Genomic DNA, 22,793 nt, shown 5'->3' on the forward strand with positions numbered 1-22,793 from the left:
GGCCGCACGGGCTTTGCTAGGGGTTGTTAGGCGAGGGCGGGCGAGCACACAAAGTGCGGGTGTGGCGAGGGGGCGAGTGTCGCTGATGGGCGAGAGCGCGCGGGCGTGGCGAGGGGGGGCTGGGCGAGGAGGCGAGCAGAGTGATTGGGCGATGTGCAGGCGTGGCGAAGGGCAAGATGGGCGCAGACGTGGGTGAGAGGTGGCTAGAGGCGTGGGTGAGAGGTGCGGCGACAAGGGATGTGCGCACTGCCTTGGCGAGGTGGCTGCAGCTTGGCTAGGGCGGTGCGCGGGCGTGGCGAGGGGGCGAGTGGCGCTGATGGGCGAGAGCGCGCGAACGTAAGCGAGGTGCAGAGTAAGGAAGTGCTGATGAATGTAAATCAGAGGAAATTATGAGTCAGTGGGAGAGGAGGTGGAAGTTTTATTTTCCTGTAAGATATCGCCTAGCATAGGAGTTAGAGGATGAGGAGGTGGAAGTTTTATTTTTCTGCTAAGGCATCGCCTAGCAGAGGAGTCAGAGGGAGAGGAGATGGAAGTTTTATTTTCCTGCTAAGGCATGGCCTAACAGAGGAGTCAGAGGATGAGGTGGTGGAAGTTTTATTTTCCTGCTAAGGCATCGCCTAGCAGAGGAGTCATGGGGCGAGGAGGTGAAAGTTTTATTTTCCTGCTAAGGCCCGACTTAGCAGAGGAGTTGCGAGATTAGAAGGTGAGAGTTCTATTTTCTTACTAAGGCCGAAACCTAAAAGAGCTTGAGGTGGTGAGAGTTAAGGTTGTACCATAGTAGATGAGCTTGAGGTGGTGAGAAGGCGATGAACTTGATGTGAGGAGGGTGAGGAGTCTGAAGTGTGGATAGTGGGGTTCATATTTTTCCTACTATGACTGAAGTCTACTGTATGATCTTGAAGATGAGGGTCAAAAAGCTTGAAGTATGGAGTGTGATGGTTCATAATTTTCCTACCAAGGCTGAAACCTAGTAGAGGAGCTTGAGATGATGGTGAAGGTTGGAGCCTAGTAGAGGAGAAGAGGTGGTGAGTTTGAAAATTAAATTTACCTACGTGGGCTATGTCTAATCGAGGAGAATATAAGGTAGAAGCAAAAGTTAGATACTATTTATTAGGTCGGGCATGGCAGAAGAGAAGACGTAACGAGAAGGAAAGAGCTTTGGTAAGCTCGCACTCTAGCCGATGAGCTTTGATAAACTCGAACCCCAGTGGTTCCAAAATGTCGAAGATAAACTCAGAAGAAACAATATATTCAAACATAAAATACTCGAGGAATAAGACCAAGGGAATGAGCAAGCGAGGGCGAGCGAAGCGAGGGTGAGCGAAGCGAGGGTGCGAAGGTGTGCGGCGTGGGCTGCGGGCGAAGGGCGAGGGTGTGGGCAAGGGTTTGCACGGGCACGCTCGGGGAGAGGCGACGCTGCTGGGCGAAGCTTTGCAGAAGGAGGCGGGGGTGCGCGGCGTGGGCGGTGAGATGGTGCCAAGCGATGGCGAGGATGGGAAAGAACGGTTGTGGAGTAGGCTGCTAGGGCGAGGGTGCTAGGCTGCGCGTGAAGGAGAAGGGCGAGGGTGCCAAGCTGCTGGGGCGAACCAGGTGAGGCTGCGTGCTTGGCGAGGGAGAAGGGTTGCTGGCGAGGGCTGGCAGGGGTTGGCGAAAGGAGAAGAAGTCGAGGACGAGTGCAGGGGCGAGGGTTGGCAGGAGTTGGCGAGGGAAGAGGAATGCGAAGGGCGAAGATGCGGCGAGAGGGCGCAAGGGCGAGGCGCTAGGTGCGGGCGAGCAGCGAGGAGATGTGCGCGAGACGAGACTGTAGGCGTGGGGCATGGCAATGACGAAAAAGCGAGGGCGGTGATCGGCGAGGACGGGCGAGGGTGTGGCTGTGAGGTGAGGCTGTGGCGAGGGCTATGGCGAGGCGAGGGCGCCACGATGGTATGCGGGTGTGGGTGTTGGCAAGGGAGAAGGGCAGGGACGAGGCGAGATGGAGGCAGGAGGAGGCTGAGGTCTAGACAGGCGAGAGAGGAGGCGTGGCGTGGGCGCGCGAGAGGAAAGGGCGTAGACAAGGCGACGAGCGCAATGGGTTGTGGTTGGCGAGTAGAGGAGCCTAATGTAGATCTGGACCTTCAAATGGGAAGGTGATTTAATTTATTTCCAAATTTTTGGAAACTAATGAGCGGCAGGAGAAGAATACACAACTCACATGTTGTAAGCCGAGAACCATGCAAGTAATCGAACTTCGAACCTTAATTCAGTTCGACTTGGGAGGGGGAGACTGGTGATACCTCAGGGATGAGCCCATCCAAATTGAGCCCGGGATGAGCCCATCCAAATTGAGCCCACACCGGATCATGGGCCCCGGCCCATCCCTAGCCAAAGTAGAAGGCCCATGTATTCTCCTATAAATACCAGGTTTGAGTGTCAACTCATTCATATTTACTATATTACTTTTCAGCAGTACCCTTAGCTGCTCTTCCTTATATTCTCAGTCTCTGACTTGAGCGTCGAAGGGGCTACGCCGGGACATTCTTCCGGTCCTTTTCTAACGGTCTTCTTCGTGATTTCAGGCTCAGAGCCAATTCGAAGCCTGTGTCTGGACAACCGTCATCTGCTGGAATCGGACCCTAAATTTTCAGCTAGTATCAGTCATGATATTAATTGTGTCACCTTAATTAGAGGAAAGGGGAACCATCGTTTTGTGAGTGGGGCTGATGAGAAAGTTTCCAGAGTGTTTGAAGCTCCTCTATCGTTCCTGAAGACATTGAATCACTCAAGTTTACAGCAGTCGAGTTTCACTGAAGATGTTCCTGTGAATATGCAAATTCTAGGTGCAAATATGTCTGCTCTATGGCTATCACAGAAGCCTATATATGTCCAAGGTGAGCTGACTGTCTAAAGTGTTTCGATTTTGTTAATAAGATACTGTAGGCATTCATTCATTCAAAAACAGGAGGTTAAATTAGTTGAAGTTGATTGTCTTGATGTCCCCAGTTTTACTCCATTGAAGCAATCTTTCCACCTCTTAGTCGGTCTGATATTTTCCCTTCATAAAAATTGGTTCCTTGGTGCTTGGAAATTTAACTTTATACCTTTTTTGTTTTATTATATACCTTTTGAAATTAGTATCTTGAATATTTTATTGACCAGGTTAAATTTCTGATAATTTTTTCTTTTATGTTTCTTATTGTAACAACTTTGATTGGCCTTTTTTCTATCAGCTACCCATCTAACGATTCTTTCAGTTAGCTTTATGCCTTCGATGGAATTGAGCACGAGTTCTTGACCAAAAAAATACACCGCTGTATGCCTTGAGTTACTGCGAAGTAAAATTTGTTCAACTAACGTTCAATCACACCAAAGGAATAAAATCTTCATAAATTGGTGTGAAACAAGCATTAGTTTCATTTCATTTTGAAATAGCAGTACAGGTTAATGATAAAATGTTAACAATTTATTTTTTCTTAACTGTTTTCTTAAGAAAAACATATTAGCATGGTATTTTATGTCCTCTTCGGTTTTTCATTTTCTTAACGACCATGCATGATCAACATCACGTCATGAATTATGTGTATAAATAACATCTAGCATTTATGTTGTCTAGTGTTGCTACTTATCCAGTGTAACCAATAAAGTATTTATGAATATAATTTATCCGTTTTGTAATATTATTTCTTGGTGTTGTCTAATGAATTCTGAATAGTAGAAATAAAGTGAGGAGGAAACGCTCTGTTTAAAACCTGCATCCATGGGACAATGCCGAGGAGACTAAATCTTTATTTGTCTCTCCTAGTTTGAAATAGAATCATTGCCTTTTTACACAAGTGAAAAAACGTTGGAAAAAGTATGTAGAAAATCTTCTCGTTTTAAATCACCGAGAATTAAACCTTTCTCCTTTTACAGCATCACTTGATTCAACAGAGAGAAATAGAACCGAAGGCATTGATACCCTTGAAACTATTCCAGAAGCAGTTCCAATGGAATTGACAGAACCACCAATTGAGGAGCAACTTGCATGGGACACGCTATAGTTGGAATCACACAAGCTATATGGTCATGGGAATGAACTATTTTCTTTATGTTGTGACCACGAGGGGAAGCTAGTTGCTTCATCCTGCAAGGTAAATTGTGTGTTCTCCGTCTCAAAAAAAATTTATGTGTTTTCCCATTTATATGGTGTTTAATGTTTTACATTGTTGTATAGATGTTCAGTCTTTAGGAGTCTGTTCATTTTCTGTTTCACCTTGATAAGGCAAAAATGATGTGAGATCTATGAACTGTGAAGCTATAAAAAAATTTCAAGAACTACAAGTAATTTGAACAAAATTCCCCAGGCTTTTCAATAGTGGATGCCCTTTTGGCCAAGTATATCTGGTCAAAAGCAAAGCCCGTGAAATTAACAATTGACAAATATGATTCATGGCACTACTTCGAGAGAAATTCGCTTTTCACCATTTTATTCCAATTTATATGACAACATGAGAGGAGCAAAACCACAACAAATGACATTCCATACATTTAGGAACACATGTATTCCTATAACCTTTGTATTCTACCATTATTACAATTGTTGGCAGTAAAACTTATTTCTCACAGAAATATTTTGTATTCATGACGAGTGTAAGTCTGTCATTGTTCAACAAGTAAACAAGTTCTTAATCTTGCAGGCACAATCTGCATCCGTGGCAGAAATATGGCTATGGCAAGTCCGCACCTGGAAGTCTGTAGGTCGCTTGCAATCGCACAGTTTAACAGTGACACAACTGGAGTTCTCTCATAACGACAATTTTCTTTTGGCTGTCTCAAGGGATCGTCATTTCTCTGTTTTTTCGATAAAGCAGACAGGTATGTTATATTTGCTTTCATTTTCTATTTAGTATTTTCTTAATATAGTTCTTATAAAGAGTGAATTATACCTATTTTGATGAAGGTAATGAAATCATCGACATTTTTTTTATGATGCAGGAGTTGATGAAATTAGACATCAACTTATGGTCAATCAAGAAGCGCATGAAAGAATTATATGGGCGTGCTCTTGGAACCCATATTGTCATGAATTTGCCACTGGTTCAAGGGATAAGACTCTAAAGATCTGGCAAGTGGAGGAAGAGTCATCTGTGAAGCTACTCACGTGTCTTCCAATGTTCAAGAGTAGTGTCACCGCCTTATCTTGGCTGGGCGTTGACAGGCAAAGGAATAACGGCCTTCTTGCTGTGGGAATGGAAAATGGCATCATATAACTGTGGAGTTATTCAAATACCGGGGTTGTGCCAAAAGTTACTGTTTTTGTTCGGTTTGATCCATTTATATGTCACGTTTCTTCGGTTCGTCGGTTAAGGTGGAAAAATGGTGAGAAAACTTGCGATCCAAGGAGCACTCAGCTTGCATCCTGTGGAGATGATCATTGTGTGAGGATATTTCAAGTCGATGTTCTTTAGTCTTAGCAGAGATGTTCGTTTACAGGAAGGTAGAGTTCAAATTGAATATAATGACATTCTTCAAACCTCTTTTGATTTTGTGTAAAAGAGTTGATTTACCATATCATTCGTGCAATTATAAATTGTTTAATTAATTTAAAATCCATATTAATCATTAATTTGTTGGCAATCCTAGCTGGAAAATCAAATTTTTTTGTTTACATAAAAGTATATTAATTGGTGTTATATAAACATAAGAGAGTTGAACGATCTACATGTTACTAAACATTAAGATATCGACCACCGAACGAATTAAATCCTTCGATATTATATCCTACATAATAGTAAAAAAAACAATTGTATATGCATATTAATTTAGAAACATAGCAACAATCAAACAATTAAATATGTGTAAGTGAAATAGAATAGCCCGAACTGAAGTGAGTATGTAGAGGTGGGAAGTGAGTATGTAGAGGTGGTCGTCTCAGGTCCAATTTTGAGAGCAAAAAAATATATATTATTTAGCAATGAACCGAGTTATTTGAAAATGGATCCATGATCATTTTAATTTGGGTTTGATTGAATTAGGTCATGGAAGAAATTTCATAAAGATATGCAAAATAGATAATTAATTCATAAATTAAGAATTGAGAAGTAAGGACTTGGTTGTTTTACTTAATATATTTAATTTTTGAGTAATTTGTTTAATAAATAATGTCTAGGGTGACACCAGCATCCCAATAAATGGACAAAGTCTCGAGCTCTTAATAATTACTTAACCAATTGTTGTCCGGTAATAAAATTCCTATAGCAATAAAGTTCTTGGTGTGTGTGTGTGTGTGTATATATATATCTTTAACTTATAAATTTAAGCAAACAAGGACATAAATTAGCAATCAACAAAGCAACATAGCTGGGAATCACATGAGAATCAGTGATTAATTTAATAGAAAGAAATACTCCGCATGATGACAGTTAACCCCCTTTTCAAACTAGATTTGGACAAATATACAAGAAAAGCTGTTGCTAAGCACCCGTGATACCTGTACGTGATAAATTATATTTCCTTTGTTCCATTTGATTGGTGTATTTATGTTTTTACACGGATTAAAAACATTATTGAAAAATAAGTTTCACAAATAAATTTTATATTTTATTTTTATTTAATGAATATTTTAATAAGAGAATGTATTTAATGATAGACTGATGAAATAATAGAAAAAAAATAATACTACGTATGATAGTTTTATTATATATTTGAAACGGATGGGGAAAAAAAAGTAGTCTTAATATTTGGGATGGATGGAACATTTTAAGCTCAAAGAAAAATATCATATATTCATAATAATATATTTTGTTAATAAACCAAAGCCAAAAAAATCATTTGTATTAACTTTTTATAGAGAATATTGATTTACATTTCTGTTTATCCTTATCATACATGGTAATAATAAAATATTAAATAATTTACTATTGACATTTTCAAACATGCGTATTCTGGTGCATTCTCTAACAAGAAAAATCCAAATAAATTTTGTAGCAATCTCATGAGATGAGATAGATAATCGATGCATGGTAGGTACATGTAGATGGATAACATAATGATTTTCAACTCTAATAATTAGTAAAACTTAAGCCAGACATTCGATGAAACAATAATATGTAATTAACTAATATCTTTATTGTTAGATTTGGTGCTATATATGCATATAGATAAACCTTGCAAATGACAAGGAAAAAGATCGTGGGAATTGAACTATTCCATAAGTAAAAAGATCGTGGGAATTGAACTATTCCATAAGTAGTAATGAATTGTGTGCTGCATTTTGCCTGGTGTATGCTTCACCAGAGGTAAATGAGCGAGTAATATAAAATAGAAAAAGTATTGTAAGACAAGTAAGAAGGTAACGATCACCTTAGATACAATGTAAAGATAAAGGTTGAGCTTTCTTCCAAACCACCAATTATTACAAGATGGAATATGCAATGTGCAGTGGCATAAGGAATCAGGGAGAGATAGGTCAACAATGAATCCCAAAAGCCATTATACTGGAATATCAGTAAAGTAGATAAAGTTTACTTCTGCGCAAGTTGAATTCCATTTTAAGAATCTATGGAGAAATGATAGGGAATCGAATTCATCCTTGGTTTCGCTAAGAAATATGTGTTCTATAAGATAAGAACATAAAGTCCTCAGGGAAGTTGTGTATACCTTTGTGAAAAAGTTGAAGATTGGTATAAAGATCTCAGCAAATATAAAGGGAACTTTATGGAATGAATAGCAAAATACAGCTGCGGGTTCTGTCATCTTCCACGAATCATTCACATCTAATCGTCTGTTGAACGAATCTTTAAACACACCAGAACCAAGAGTGATCATGAGCATGCAACGCAGTATCTCCAAGGTATTTAACAAAACCAAGAAAATAAGTAACAGCACAGCAGAGAGATTTTACTCCGAATATCACATAGTGATATTTCATATTTCATATTTCATAATAATTCGGAAAAAGGATTTATACAAAGTCAATGAAACATTGCCCACATTCACTTAACACCAATATGAAGTACACAAGCGAAAGAAGAGAGAAGGGTAGAGTTTCTTATTACTTGATATAATAACATATCAGAAGCCAACACAGAAAGATACATTGTAATATAACTTCAAAGACAAACCAAACCCACTTCTTCAAAATTGTGTATATTATCATTAGGCCTAGCTCACCTATCATATTGTAAGTTAATGCTTTATGTTCTCCAACTGAGCAGAAGATTCAGGTAACATAGCTGCAGGGCCTGATGCCATGGTTTGATATTGAGCAGCCAACTGAGGCGGCAAAGGTTGAGTATAATATATCTGAGCGCGTGTCGGATCAGTAAGTTCATATGTATAATTAGCATTGGCTGCTGGAGCGGGCACCCTAGACTGAGATGGATGATGGATTTGAGTATAGCCAACATACAGTTGTTGATGCTGAGCAGGAGGAGCCTGGACAAATTGGGTGGCAGGAGCATTTCTAGACGCCTGGGGATGGCCAGAAGCAGGATTAGGTGCCATTTCACCATAATTTGTCTGCTGAAGTGGTACGTTGTAAGCTTGGGGTGGCCTAGCAGTCATGAAGTAAACGGGATACTGCTGGTCAAGCTCAGTTTGGTGCGTATGAAGTTGTTGTTGCGGAGGATACATAGGGTAATAAGAAGCAATTGGCACAGCATTAGCAGGAAAATATTGAGTACCACCATGAATAAATTGTTGTGGTTGATGCAACTGAGAATGGTTTTGGTCGCATTGGTTTGGTGACAAGTAAACAGAGTCTTGAACTTGGGGTTGCGTCTGAACCCCGCTATTACTTTGATTCTCCGTTTTCGGATCAGGATTAGCAGTAGCCATAGCCCTATAGTTTGAAGCTAGAAACTGTGCAATTGGTTCTTGATAAATAGCTTGTCTCTGCCTAGATAATGGATTTGTGACACTTCCCTCACTGGACAAATTGAAACATTGCTATCAATTCAGGTTATTTCCAGACATCAAATTAACACAAAGAACTGAAAAATACACACAAAAGAATTCTTTGAAATTTTTTAAATCAAAATTTTGAAGAGCGTACCTTGAGATTGAATCAGGAGAAGGAAAATCGTTAGCACCACCTTGTTTCTGCTGAAATTGAGCAATCTGCTGAGGTTGTACCAGCGGCTGAATTTGCTGTGCCTTTCGATATCCACCATGATCTGATCTATCGTCATCAGAAAAAGCCCTGTTTCCATACTCTACACCCGCCGCAGCCGCCGGCAAACCAGAAACCACTGTCCCCGCCGGAAAAACCCTAACCTCTTCCTGCTTCTGGGGCGGCGTCGGAAAACTAACTTTGGCCGTAACTCCGACACCAGTCTGCTGGAATTGTTCCTCAATTCCCAACCCTCCCACTTTTGGATTCTCCTCCCCGATCACCTTTATCGGCGGTATATTAGCCGAAGGAGAACTAGAAGCAGAACCGAAGGAGGACGTCGTTCTCAATATCGGAGAGTCTGGAATCGAGTGAACTTCGTGAATATTAACAATATTTCCGTTTCCATTTCCACCATTCTTATATCCAAATTCAACCTGCGCTTCAGCTCCTTTCCCTGCCGCGGCGGTCTTTCCGACGAAAGCATCATCCAGCCCAAGCAAACAATTAACAGAAGACGATTCGGAAAACCCACGATCACAAGCAACCGCAGATAAAGTAGCAGCCTTCCCATTCAGCGCATTAAAAAACCAATCTCCCGATTGAGTCGACGCACTCTCAACAAGAAGCTGCTCGATATTCGAAGCTGATTTCGGAAACAAGAAAAGGCGAAGGCGACCATGCTTCGATCGCCCACCAACAAGGGCATTATTAAGCCGGTCATACTCTTCCACCAAGATTTCAAGATCTTCATCCGAAGTAACAGAAATCAAAGCATCCAAGTCCTCGTTGGGCAGCTGATACTTGAGCAAAAACGGCTGGTTCTTCAGGAGGGTTTTAGAGATTCGTTGGTGAAAGTCCGACAGAGACGTATGGCGGTCTACGACAATGATACGGGTGTCCCCACCGATGTAGCAGAGAGACTTGTCGTGTGGACGGGGGATTATGTGTCCGCCATAGCTACACATGAATCGAAGCTTTTGTGGTAGAATTGGCGGAGGTTCAGCGTCCCAAGAATCCGTATGTCGTGAACGGGGGGATGAGTCTATGGATTCTGGATAGAAAGCCGCCGCCGCGGCAAGGTTTAGGATTGGCGGAGCAGAAGAGAGTGGCTGTGTTGCCTCCATGAGAATTGAGGAAGAATTGGTCGGACTTTGGCTCGTATTGACGCTTGTAGTGTATTTTTACCTTTCCCCAAATTTATTGATGAAATTTTTTTAATTATTTTTACAATGCAAAATTATTATTGTAATATTCTTTTCATCTCAAACAAAAAAAATTATATATATATATATATGCTAATTTATTATCTCAAATATATAAATTTTTCATATATATATATATATATAAATCATTAGAAAACAAATTTTTTTACAAATTTAATATTTTATCTCTATTTAATTTATTCAAAAATTAGTTTACTTAGTTAATATGAATTTATAAGTAAAACCAATAAAAATTAAATTAAATATAAAAAGTGGACTATTTATTTAGGACAAACAAAACAAATTATGTAATTAAAACGAAAGTAGTATAATTCTTTAATTTATCATCAACACTCCAATTATTAAAAGCAAATAATAAAATAATTTTTTTAAAAAAAAAATGAGGTCTTTTTAATCTCCCAAGCTAGTTTGTTGGGATTGAATCTTTTATTATATCCTCGGCAATGTTTCTAAATCATTATATTATTGTATTAATTTTTCTATTAGTTTTGAGTTACTGTTTTAAAAAAAATTTTAATTATATATTACGTGTCTAATTAAACTTTTTAAATAGATTTTTTAAAATGTAGATTTTTTGTATTAGAAATAAAACGAAGACTATGCATAGTTGTATACGGTGACGTGTCTTATATTTATCAAATGCCAGCCAAGGATACAAGTCTAGATATTTATCAAGTCCAGATATTAGTCTTAGAATAAAATAATATTATATTTACTAAGCTATTTGTAAGATGTAAGAAAATTTATACTTGATTCTTTTACTGAGTTGTTTGAATCGATGGAATATGTGAATGTTTTGTCTATTGTTATCGACTCAATTTTCAAATAAATACTTCTCGGATGAGCTTGTCATAGATTTTGCATTGTACACTTTAAATAAGATAGTTTTAGCTTCTGATATTGTCGAGTATTACCTAATACATATCGGAAAAAAAAAAACCACTTGCGAATTACATAATAGAGAATTATGTAGTTTTTATTGTATTTATTGTGCTACATATGGATTAATCTGCAGGTGGATATATTTAACTTTATATTTCTTTCAAAATAATATTTTATTGGATTTTGTACTCCAAACAGCATGATGGACACCATAAGGCAATAAGACATTAGAAAAAAAAAATCAATAAATAAATAAAAAAGACATTAGAAAAAAGGGGAAGTTGGTGAAAAATCCTCGATCAAAATATTTCTTTGGGTTTACTCCCTACCCACAAAATTGTGGTACTATGTCATACAAATTGTGGTACACTTCATGTGGAAATGTGGTACACTTCATGTGGAAATGTGGTACTAAAAAAGTACCTAGGTACTGAACACTAAAAAAAAAGACGGCTGGGGACTGATCCCCAATTTCCCGTAGAAAAAATGGGTGTAAAATGCAATTTATGTTGAGGAAAAGTCGGGAGCTTTGTTGTAAAGAAATTGCGGGTTCTTGGACAGCTAGTGGGTGTGGGCCATGAAGGAAATTTTAATGAAAAATTAATGAAAAAGTTTTGTTTTTGAGACAGTTGGAGGTGGGGTGAGAAAAATATTTTTAAAAAAAAAATATTCTCATTTGTAATTTTATTATGATATTATGATAAATTTAAAATTTTAAAACAATGCAGCACTTTAGATATAAAAAAAATATTATGTCACATAAATAAACATATATGATAAGAAAGAATATTTATGTCACTCTTGAAATATTATCCCCTTTATTATGTGGTCAAATGTTAATATTTGGATCATCAAAATATATGTCGACTTTTATAAAATTATGAGGAACTCACACGATCTAATGATATTAGAATATGAGAAAAAACAATCCCGATATATCATAAACTAACCCTAATAAGAAAGGCACGAGTTGCTCCATAATAATCTTATTTTAATATTTTCATCAATCAACAATGTCGATAATTTTTTATAGCATTGATTATCTTGAGTTCAATCTACTATGATGATATTACTTTTGGATGGATTTAATTGTCACGGTTATCCTAATCTCTTGTTTATGAAACCAATGATGTTCATGGGTTTTCGGTGTGTCTCATTGACCTATTAATGAACTAACGTCCTTGATTAAATGTACGAGTTAATTGAGTAAATGAACATTTGATCAATAGTTAAATGCTCAGTAGTTTGATTTTTCTATCAACAATTTTTCTAACGAGCAAATCGCACATGTTTTGTCCAGTGTTGTTTACTTGATTGACATGATTTACATACTATAACGTTAATCAGAGTTAACTCAGTGTACATCAAAAGACAACGACTGCGAGTTCTATTTTCATACAAAAAAATCAATGAACCAATTATTTACTACTATATATAAAGTTCTGTTATATGGTGATGATACTGCTATAATCTCTTAAATGATACATGCATTTAAATGTTATATTTGGATGGTTCTATCACATAAATGAACCCACATTATAAATCGAGTAATTATTGATATGACAAATAATTAGTATCTATATATCAATGGGGTGAATTGAATTTGATTTTAATTTGGGGTGGGATCGGATCGGACTCATTCCGTAATTTTCTTACTCAATTTTCATTCCGATAAGAATTATGTCAAGTAGGGATATGATATCCCAAAATTTCGAGATCCCCTCGGGTAGATTGAGAATATAGCGTTATATGTAGGGGTGAGAACAATAATATGGTCCTTTTATTCTTTTAAGTTTAGGTTGAAGAAAAAAATAACATTAAATGATTTTTTATTTTGTATAATTTTATTTGAATTATTATATTTATCTATATGTGTTTTTTTTATTTGGATGAAATAGTTAACAATTTGATTTAAACTTTAAAATCATCATCTACCAGATAACACTTTTAAATATGTTAGTTTCAATATGAGCTTATATTATTTTATTTAAAATGACAATCTTCCAACTCAATGTGTTAAAAATATTGATAATATTTTGTTAAAAAATTAAAATAATCGAGTCGGGTCGAGAATCCTATCGGGAGGATATTAATTTCTCGATCCGTCTCCCGAAATTGATCGGGACGTGAAAAATCCCGACAACTCGAGTCAGGCAAAATGGGGGTCAGAATTTTTTCGGGTTGAGAGTGGGACAAGATTCAGATTAGGTTGGATTTTTCATTTTTTTTTTCCGGTCCTAATTTTAAATCGTATAACAGCTCAAGTACCACATATCGATTTATCTATCAAAAATTAATAATTATTGCATTCAACAATTTCATCATAAAAAAAATTTAAATGAAAAAATATTGGAAATAAAAATAAAATGGAATTTGGTTGGGTAATTAATTGCCGACGGGGAATGTTTTTGTGCGTTGTATTTGGTCAATTGCCGTCAGGCTACTCATTAAGCAGAGATATGGTGTGGGGACCCGGACGCTAATCATGTTCTTAATCGTCATTGGGACTAATTAATCAATTATAATAAACATGGTCTAATTTTTTTTTTTTTTTGAAATATAATATCAAATGCGGAACGTAATGGAATCACTCTACTATACATATCAGTATAAAAGTAAAGTACAAGTCTTGTACTATATACAATCATTTAAGACTAAGGTTTAACGGCTACATATCAAGTGTTCAACCCTATCTTAGATCAAGTCCGTAGTCTCCACTCTAATCACGATCTCTCTCTTCATCTCCTCGACCTTGAACCTGTCCCACCTGTTGTCATGCACACATACAAACACGACAACAGCCGGATAACTCCGGTGAGAACAAATCCCAGTATAAATCAACGAAACATGCAATCATATAATTAATATAAAGCATGAAGCAGATATCAGATATATATCAAAATTTAAAACATAATTAATATCAAAATATCAATCATACTCGTGACTCCACGGCTCAGACTAGACTCAATCCTAGTCTAGGGATCCCGGTTTCCGGACGTTGGTATTCCTATATCGACCCACACTAATAGAAGAAACTCTGATTCTATCCACGTCGATATAACCAAACATCCAGTGTCTTGACCTATCCGTCACAGACTGTGGCACTATCGCCAATACACTATCTTGTGACATCGTGCAATGTGCCCGTGGCGATCCCGCCACTATCAGGTACTTCTGTCACAAAATCACTCGTCTAAACACATGCTCTCTATACATCAATAGAACAAGCATATCAAATCAAATCAATGCAAATAATAACAAATAGTATGTGATTTAGGGAAACACAAGTATATCCTACTTGTGTTGATCTCCCAATACCACATTGACTTATACCTTTCTTTTATCGCAGTTCTGATGACGTTCCTGTCTGGAATTCAAAGTCTGTCAACCCTCAGTCTGGTAATGACAATATCAAATAATACCATATTAATATACTGCTCAGATCAATATCGAATCTGATAAATCTGGATTTAATTCAAATCATCGACATAACGGCACAATCTCAATATCCCCATAAATACCATATCAACAGATAACGGTTACAATCTATAGTCAATATCCAAAACAATCTGTAATCCAACCATAATCCAAATCTGTCCAATACCAATCAATATAATCTGAAAAATCATAACAAATCCGTAATCAATCTGTTTCTTAATCTGACTTCGATTCTATGATGTCTAGCATGTCAAGAACATCATATCTGAATCATATTCAATTCTGACGATAGCATAATTTCAAAACATATCAAAACGTAACAAAACTTACGTCCAGTTGGAGCCTGCGTCGATAGGAACACAGTACTGAAGTCGGATTGATATATATATATATATATTGCATGTCTAGAGCTAGGTGGCTTATCCTTTCACGCAACACGTCTCGCGCATATGCGCGACATCACTCGGCGCATATGCGCGAGACATTATGTCTCGGCGCGTAGCGTGCACAGCGCCTCGCGCATATGCGCGCCCCTGCTCGGCGCATATGCGCGAGGTTATCTGGAATTGCACTTGATTCATCGCACAACTCGCGCATATGCGCGCCCTTCTCGGCGCACATGCGCCACAACCTTTGGAATCAACATTCTGAAATCCAGCCTCTCGCGCATATGCACGCCCTGTCTCGCGCATATGCGCGAGAAGTTCTGTCTCGCACATACAGCTCCCGAACAACTGGCGCATATGCGCGCACCACTTCCGCGCATATGCGCCAGAACCTCTGGCCTCACTTTCCTCTTACTCATACATGATATCCATTCATGCCTCGGAATGATCCGTCTATCATTATATCAATTTATCAATAAATCATCTCAGATTAACAGGATAAAAATCTCGGGCATTACATATGGAGTATTCACTCAATATTCTTTTATTGTTTCCAGTTGGAGATTTACCAAACCTTCCTTTGTAAAGAAAATTGTTTATTAAAAAAATATCGCCCTGTTTTTTTAAAAATTCAATTATCCAAATTTTATATTATAAACAAAATATCATCATATATTTTAAAGAAATTATAATTACTATTTTCAAAATATTCTATCACTATTATGTGTGAAAGATGATATATGAATCAATTACATATTATTTTTTACTCCAATATTTAGCTCAAATTCTAAAAAAATTACAATTATCAATCATTACAATATCCATAAATATGGATTTATCTTCCATATATTATACATAATTAATCATCACATCATTCGAACCAAAATACTCTTATGTTGCACTTATTGATGGATTTCATATTTTTGTTGTTTAGAGAAGTATAATCATAAACTTTAAATTCACGCTTAGATGTTTATATGATAATTCATGTTCACTATGATGAATTTCAAGTGCATCTATTATGATGACATTTGAAATTCTGAATACTTTACATAAGTAGTGTGTAAATAAGTGAATCCAAAATTTAAGATTTGATATATCTATCATTTTTTCTCAAAATATTAAAATTAAAGCCAAATATAGCACAAAAATACATACATCGACAGATCGACTTATTTAAAACAGTTGAATTTAATTGTATCCTAGTTGTTCCAATGATCTTGGTTTTCCAAGATTTTTAAATTCACTTCACATCAATTTATAATAACATTGTAATAACTATAATCGATCCAAAAAATGGGTATTTTATTATCTAACCTTAATCAATCATTATTTTTAAAAAAATACTTTCTGCAGTATATTTCAAATACACATGAGTATGTTATTTTTTTTAAAAAAATGATTGATCAGGTCTATTTTCTTAAATATAAAAAAATGGTAATTTAAAACTCATGCATATTTCATGATATTGCTCTTCAAATCTATGCAACCTATAGTGTCTTCTCGATTCCAAACATCTATTCTACCAATTTTAACAAGTCTAGCTGGTCAAAATGTTATTACTTGGGTTTTGCTATAATATTTAGCCTAAATGAATACAACCCAAATAAATTATAATTTATATCACATATTTCGTCAAAAGCCAATTTAATACATTATTTACCATTATTTCTTACTTAGAAGTCGCCTAGTGGGATTATTGAAAAATTCAAGTGGTTGACAAATTGAAAGTTATCTCAACGTGTTGCCCAAAACGAAGGAGTGCTTGATAAATTGATATTCAAAACTTTCTTGAGTCGATTTTATAAATAATAATGTATTTTTTTAATATTTTAAATAGTCTTGATTAATTCAAAGATATTTTAATATTGGAATTTCAACTTTTTAATTGATAAATATTATAAATCGATTAAAATAAATTTACGTTTCTAAAAGTACTAATGCTAATGGAGGTTAATGTGGCTCAATTATATATATATAATTAATATAATGAATGTCTTAAGACTAGACCTTATTTAAAAATATATAGGTCCTTGTTAATTTAGTATTAAAATGTCCTTGTTAATTTAGTATTAAAATGTTATGACGTGGATTTATTTTTGATGAATATACTAAATTTTGGAATTTTTATAGTGTATTTACTAGAAGTAAAATTGTGTTTGATTACACCGGGTGGGTTTAAGGGTCCAATTTATTCTTTGCGAGGATGGGTCTTGGAATTGTCCAAATCTATCTCAAAACAGTCTCGTTGTCTTCCTTAATTTTGATTGAGTATAATTTTTTTATGATGATAAAAACTGAAACATCTATCTTTAAATATCCATTAAGTAAAATCTCAGGCTAATTTAGTTTCCAACAAATATGCAGTCAAATAAATTATATTGGACAAATCTTATGAAAAAAACTTACTCCAGAAAGTATTAAAAAGAGAAATCCAACTTCTTATTAATTCAAATTTATTACCATTTAAAGTACCCTTATGAAGTCATGATCATTTTGTAAGAGACTTTGTATTCATTTTTTTTTTTAAAAAATGAACCAAAAATAGTTTTTATCATTTTCAAATATTTTTCTCGGAGTTAATTTACACAATGTTTGAAATTTGAATAAATATCTTGTAAGACAGTTTCATGTATTTTTATTAATGAGACGAGTCAATTCTGTCATCTTAGAATTGACCTATTTTTTTACTAGAAATTTTGTGTTGAAGTTTTGTGCGCATTGGTGACTGCTGCGATGGCCTACGGAATCTGTTGTGAAAGGGCAATGAAGTTTAAAATCATATCATCTTCTTCTTTACCTTATTTTCTAAATTATTATTCGTTTCCTAGGATAACATAAAATAAATTGATAATGTTTGTTTTTGACATGCAAGCGTGTATCGGATGATGCTGACATAAAGTTGTTTGTCATATTATGATAGATGAATATGCAAGTGGGTGTGGTGTGTGTATTTTCAAATTGAATATATTTAATTAAACTTCATTTTTCCTAATTTTTTTATATATATTTTAAACTTAATTAATAATTATCATCCCGATTTCAGTATTATCCAATTTTTAATTTCATCATCATCAAAATCATCATCTACTTATTTGTGTGCCTTGCCTTTATGTGTCGGGGTGGTGTATTAGTCGAAAGGCAAACTATTATTATATTCGGACCTAACTTTTTTTTTTTCCAAATTTATTATAATTGAATCTCAAACCCGAAATATCTTCTTAGGAGATTGACAACAAAGTTTCACAATAATGATCTTTGTTGCATATTAGGCGTCAAACGAAAAGAACCAATTTTGTATGATTCATCCCAATCACATAATTAAAATTTTAAAAAAAAATTCTTGTTCGGCGGTCTCTTGATAATAACGAAAAAATCAAAGATAAGTGGAGAAAAAAATTATTTCGAAAGAAAATTTAAAATACGTAGTTAAATTCGTTTTTAAATCCTCTCCAACAAAATCACCGTGTTAATTCAAACTTTTAAATTTCTCCCAAAAATAATGGATCGTTAATATACTTTAAAATTTTCATATAACATTACTAAAAAGGGAATGACTATACGAAAATATCACCATTATGATAAATTTTATTTTTCTCTTAAAAACAAATTCGATCAGACAATATCATATCCTAAATATCTTTTTTTAAAAAATCATTTTTTCAAAACAATTAATATAACATTAAGATCCAAGAAAAGAACATCGCGTTAGAGAAAATCAATCAAATGCTAATAGTATGGAATCCCGAGTATTTGGGCTTTTCGTTTTTCAATTTTGATTGAAGTGTTTTTCTTTTTTATTTTATTTTAGCGAGATGTGATTGGATAAATAGAATAAAGTTGCTTGAATGATGGTAGTAAAGAATAGACACTAATTTGAAACTGGCAAAGATGAGGCCCAACGAGAGCACAAGAATTTCGAGAGATGGGATTGAAAGAATAAAGAACTACAGGACAGAATATTTTTGTCGGCAAGGTTACTTTCGCAATAATACAGAAAAAATATCTAAAATAAACTAGGTTTATGTGTCACGCCCCGAGACCGAGGCGTCGGTGACATCCGACATTGTTTAACAGTTACTTGAAAACAATTAAGCCTCGTATCGAAATGCCAAAAACCAGTCTTTTTCATAAATAAAACATTGTCTTTACTTTGACAATAGAATAAAAATACATCAAGATTGCGGAAGCGAAATAAATACAAAGTCTTGAGTCTAGATCTTTTGGTGCGATCACCAGCCCCAGAACGTCTCATGTTCCTCCTCGCTCCATTGTTCTTCATTTTTATCTGGGGATTGATGTAACGGGTGAGTGCTTTGGGAAACACTCAGTAAGTAGGGGCCGATCGATTACCACAAATACATATAAAGATAATTTTAAAACATCTTTTAACAGACTTTCAAAACTTATCATATCAAACATTAACCGAATCAGACTCGAAGGGTGAAACATAACTTATCAGAACAATTCAGAACAGATCAGATCAGAACAAACGGAACACTGTTATTCATCTCGTCATCCATGGTCAAATTGTCCCCCATATGTTAGTCCTCTAAGGGGTGAGGCCAAAACACAGTTTTATACCCACTGATGGGGGCCATAACACAGTTTTATACCCACTGATGGGGGCCATAACAGAATTTACAATCGTCGTTCCATATCCAACTCGAATCATAACAGTGTATTACAAAATCAGATTCATCAAACAGTACTTATCAGAATTATGAGAGGACTCAGCAGATTCAAAGAACGTCGAGACCAGAAGAACATATCGTACATCGATCGAGATTTTATAATACATAATATAGCATTTTTCGAAAATGATTTGACACACATACAAGCATGTCATACTTATAGAAATTTTAAATTAGAAAGAAATACATAGCAAAAACCCACTTACCGAATTCGAAGGTGTAGTTTTCGAAATTGCCAAGTCCTGAAGTACAACTCCCGTTGAATTTCGGTCAGACGGTGACCGAAACCTTGCAGTATTTTGCCTAGATTTATGAAGCAAATCCAGCAGCATTTCGACGTATCTTCTGATCACTCGGACTGCACGAAGCCTTCCCCCTTTTTCTTCTTGCCTTAGACGTCGAAATGGAGAGTAGAGGAGAGAAGAGGAGAGGGATGAATTTTTGTGATGATTTTAGGTGTGGTCTCTTCAACATACAATGGTGTATTTATAGGTGAGATTTTGCCCTTTGAACTTCCTCATGGCCAACCCCTTGCATTCCAAGCAAGTATTAATTGTGTTCATTCATTCATCCATGCACACCAAGAGTCACTTTGGTATATCAAGGGTCATCTCTTTCATAATAAATTCATCCATGCACACCAAGAGTCACTTTGGTATATCAAGGGACATTTCATGCATAATGAATTTGTCTCATCCCTTTGATTGTATTCGAAAATTTCGGGTTCTCACATCCCACCCTCCTTATTGAAAGTTTCGTCCTCGAAACTTGGTTCAGCTCGACCGTTTGAAGAGATGAGGATATTGTGTGCGCATCTTCTCTTCTAGTTCTCATGTTGCTTCCCGTTCAGTATGATTCGACCACTGTATCTTGACATATGAAATTGTTCGGCATCTCAGCACTTGGTATTTGGTGTCCACTATTTGAATAGAGACTTCTTCATACTTCAGCTTCTCGTTCAGATTTCTTTGATGCATAGACAATTACTTGCCTCTCTTAAATGAGAACACATCACGATCCTCATTTGATGCTTCATTGTGAAATTCTTACCTTCTTCGGGAAGTACTAATACTAGCGTAGAAGCGAGTTTCTTTTTCAGGATCTAAAAACTCTTCTCACATTCCTCACTCTAATTGAATTGAGAGTTCTTCTGAGTGAGCTTGGTGAGTGGAAGAAAATCCTTCAACACGTTTTCTTAATAGCCAACTAATCCCAAAAACTTCGAATTTCTATTCCAGTATTCGATCAAGGTCAATCCATTATTGTCTCCACCTTCTTGTGACCCACTGATATGCCAATTTAAGAGATTATATGACCAAGGAATATGACGTTTTTTAGTCACAATTCACATTTCTTAAATTTAGTATATAGTTATTTTTCTCTACGCATCTGCAGAGTAAGACGAAGATCTTCCTTGCGGTCTTCCTCACTTGTTGAATATGCAAGAATGTCATCAATAAATACTACCACAAACTTGTCGAGGAATTTCTTGAACACTCTGTTCATGAGTTCTATGAATGTCGTTGGAGCATTGGTTATAACAAAAAGAATTATTATGAACTCATAGTGTCCGTGTCCTCTTTTTTTTTAAGGTTGTTTTAGGAATATTCTCTGCCTTGGCCTTCAATTGTGGTAGTCTGACCTTAGATAGAGCTTTGAAAAGATCTTAGCTCCTTTTAACTGATTGAAATGGTCATCTATTCTTGAAAGATGACATTTGTTCTTGATCTTATTGAGTTCTTTGTAGATCACTATCTTGTACTTTCACCATTCTTCTGTACTAATAAGATTGAATCTCCCCAAAGAGAGGCACTTGGTCTAATTTGTTTTTGTCTAACAAATCTTGGAATCGATCTTTTAGCTCCTTGAGTTCCACTGAAGCCATTTGCCAGGGTTCCTTTGAGTTTAGTGTAGCACGAGCTATCAAGTTACTTTCGAATTCTACTTCATAGTCTGAGATAATTCAAAGTAACGCTTCCGAAGCTCTCGTACAACAGGAATATTTTATACATTGAGCTCAATTCCTTCTTTTGATTATCTCATTATCGCTAGTTAGACTTCTTAGCCATAATCCAGAAAGGAAGGATTTATGTTCCTTATCCTTGCCATGCAATACGATTTATTCTTGGATTAGAGTTTGGCATTCTTACCCCGATAATCTACCATTGCATGATTCTTGTCCAACCAATCAATTCTCAAAATGACGTTGAAATTTACCATAGCGCTTAATATATGCGTATCTATACTTATTTTATTATATCTTAAAATTATCTCGATTACTATATCAAAACTTAAAACCAATATAGAATCTTAGAACATCACTCCTTATCAGCCTATTGACTTGAGTCCCAGTAATTATAACCTAGTTAAAATTTTTTTCAACCTTGTACGGAAGAAAATAATTCCTCAAACAATTCTTCTTTTACTAAATCTGTCTTTAATCAAGCTTATGAGACTAGCATCCTTTAATACAAACAAGTTTCGTTAGATATCTTTCTCCACAAATCTCTTTTTTTTTTTTTGGTACTTTAAGAAGAGTTGGAACTTATTATATATGCTACACTTCCTCAATGCCCATCAATATCTTACTTTATTTTCATAAGGAAATGACCTAAAATAATATAAATTTCTTATTAGATATTATTTCTTACCTTCATAAGATATTACAAAATCCTACATATTTAAATTTAGCACTTAGAATCCTAAATTTAATGTACATACCGTTAATTTTTTGACACAAAAATAAACTTCTACATCTGAATATCAAAGATTATATAATTCTTATCTCATATTTGCATAACTAATTTATTATCCTCGAGTCAAACATTTCATCTTAAGTCGGAAACTTATCTTCGATAGGTAAATTCCCAAAAATGTAAGTCAACCTATATCAGATAGGTGTATTCCCAAAAATATAAGTCAACTTATATCTGATAGGTACATTCCCAAAAATATAATTCAACTTATCATTGTATACTCCCAAAGAAATGTTAAACTTTTTTCTTTTCGTATCATATAACCATAATACCAGTCTAGCCTACCTTATCATCTCTCCATCATCACTGCTCTTTTTCCATTACATACATAGGTATTTCTTCTT

At 35.6% G+C, this 22,793-nt stretch overlaps 1 protein-coding gene and 1 long non-coding RNA gene across 2 annotated transcripts; one reads left to right on the forward strand and one right to left on the reverse strand.

The window, feature by feature from the left end:
- The first annotated feature begins 138 nt into the window (after positions 1–138).
- On the forward strand, positions 139–5,550 carry LOC140979765 (uncharacterized). Its single transcript, XR_012175803.1, has 4 exons — positions 139–2,867; positions 3,889–4,106; positions 4,653–4,830; positions 4,951–5,550. It is a non-coding gene; the product is annotated as an uncharacterized lncRNA (long non-coding RNA).
- Positions 5,551–7,983: 2,433 nt separating this feature from the next.
- On the reverse strand, positions 7,984–10,247 carry LOC140979766 (uncharacterized). The gene is made up of 2 exons (XM_073445324.1): positions 9,011–10,247; positions 7,984–8,884 (listed from the first exon to the last, which is right to left on the reverse strand). The coding sequence occupies exons 1-2, from the start codon at positions 10,192–10,194 to the stop codon at positions 8,143–8,145; spliced, it is 1,926 nt and encodes a 641-aa protein (XP_073301425.1). The 5' UTR covers positions 10,195–10,247; the 3' UTR covers positions 7,984–8,142.
- Positions 10,248–22,793: the final 12,546 nt, after the last annotated feature.

Source organism: Primulina huaijiensis, chromosome 6 (assembly GCF_012295235.1).
Source record: "Primulina huaijiensis isolate GDHJ02 chromosome 6, ASM1229523v2, whole genome shotgun sequence".
Taxonomy (NCBI): Eukaryota; Viridiplantae; Streptophyta; class Magnoliopsida; order Lamiales; family Gesneriaceae; genus Primulina; species Primulina huaijiensis.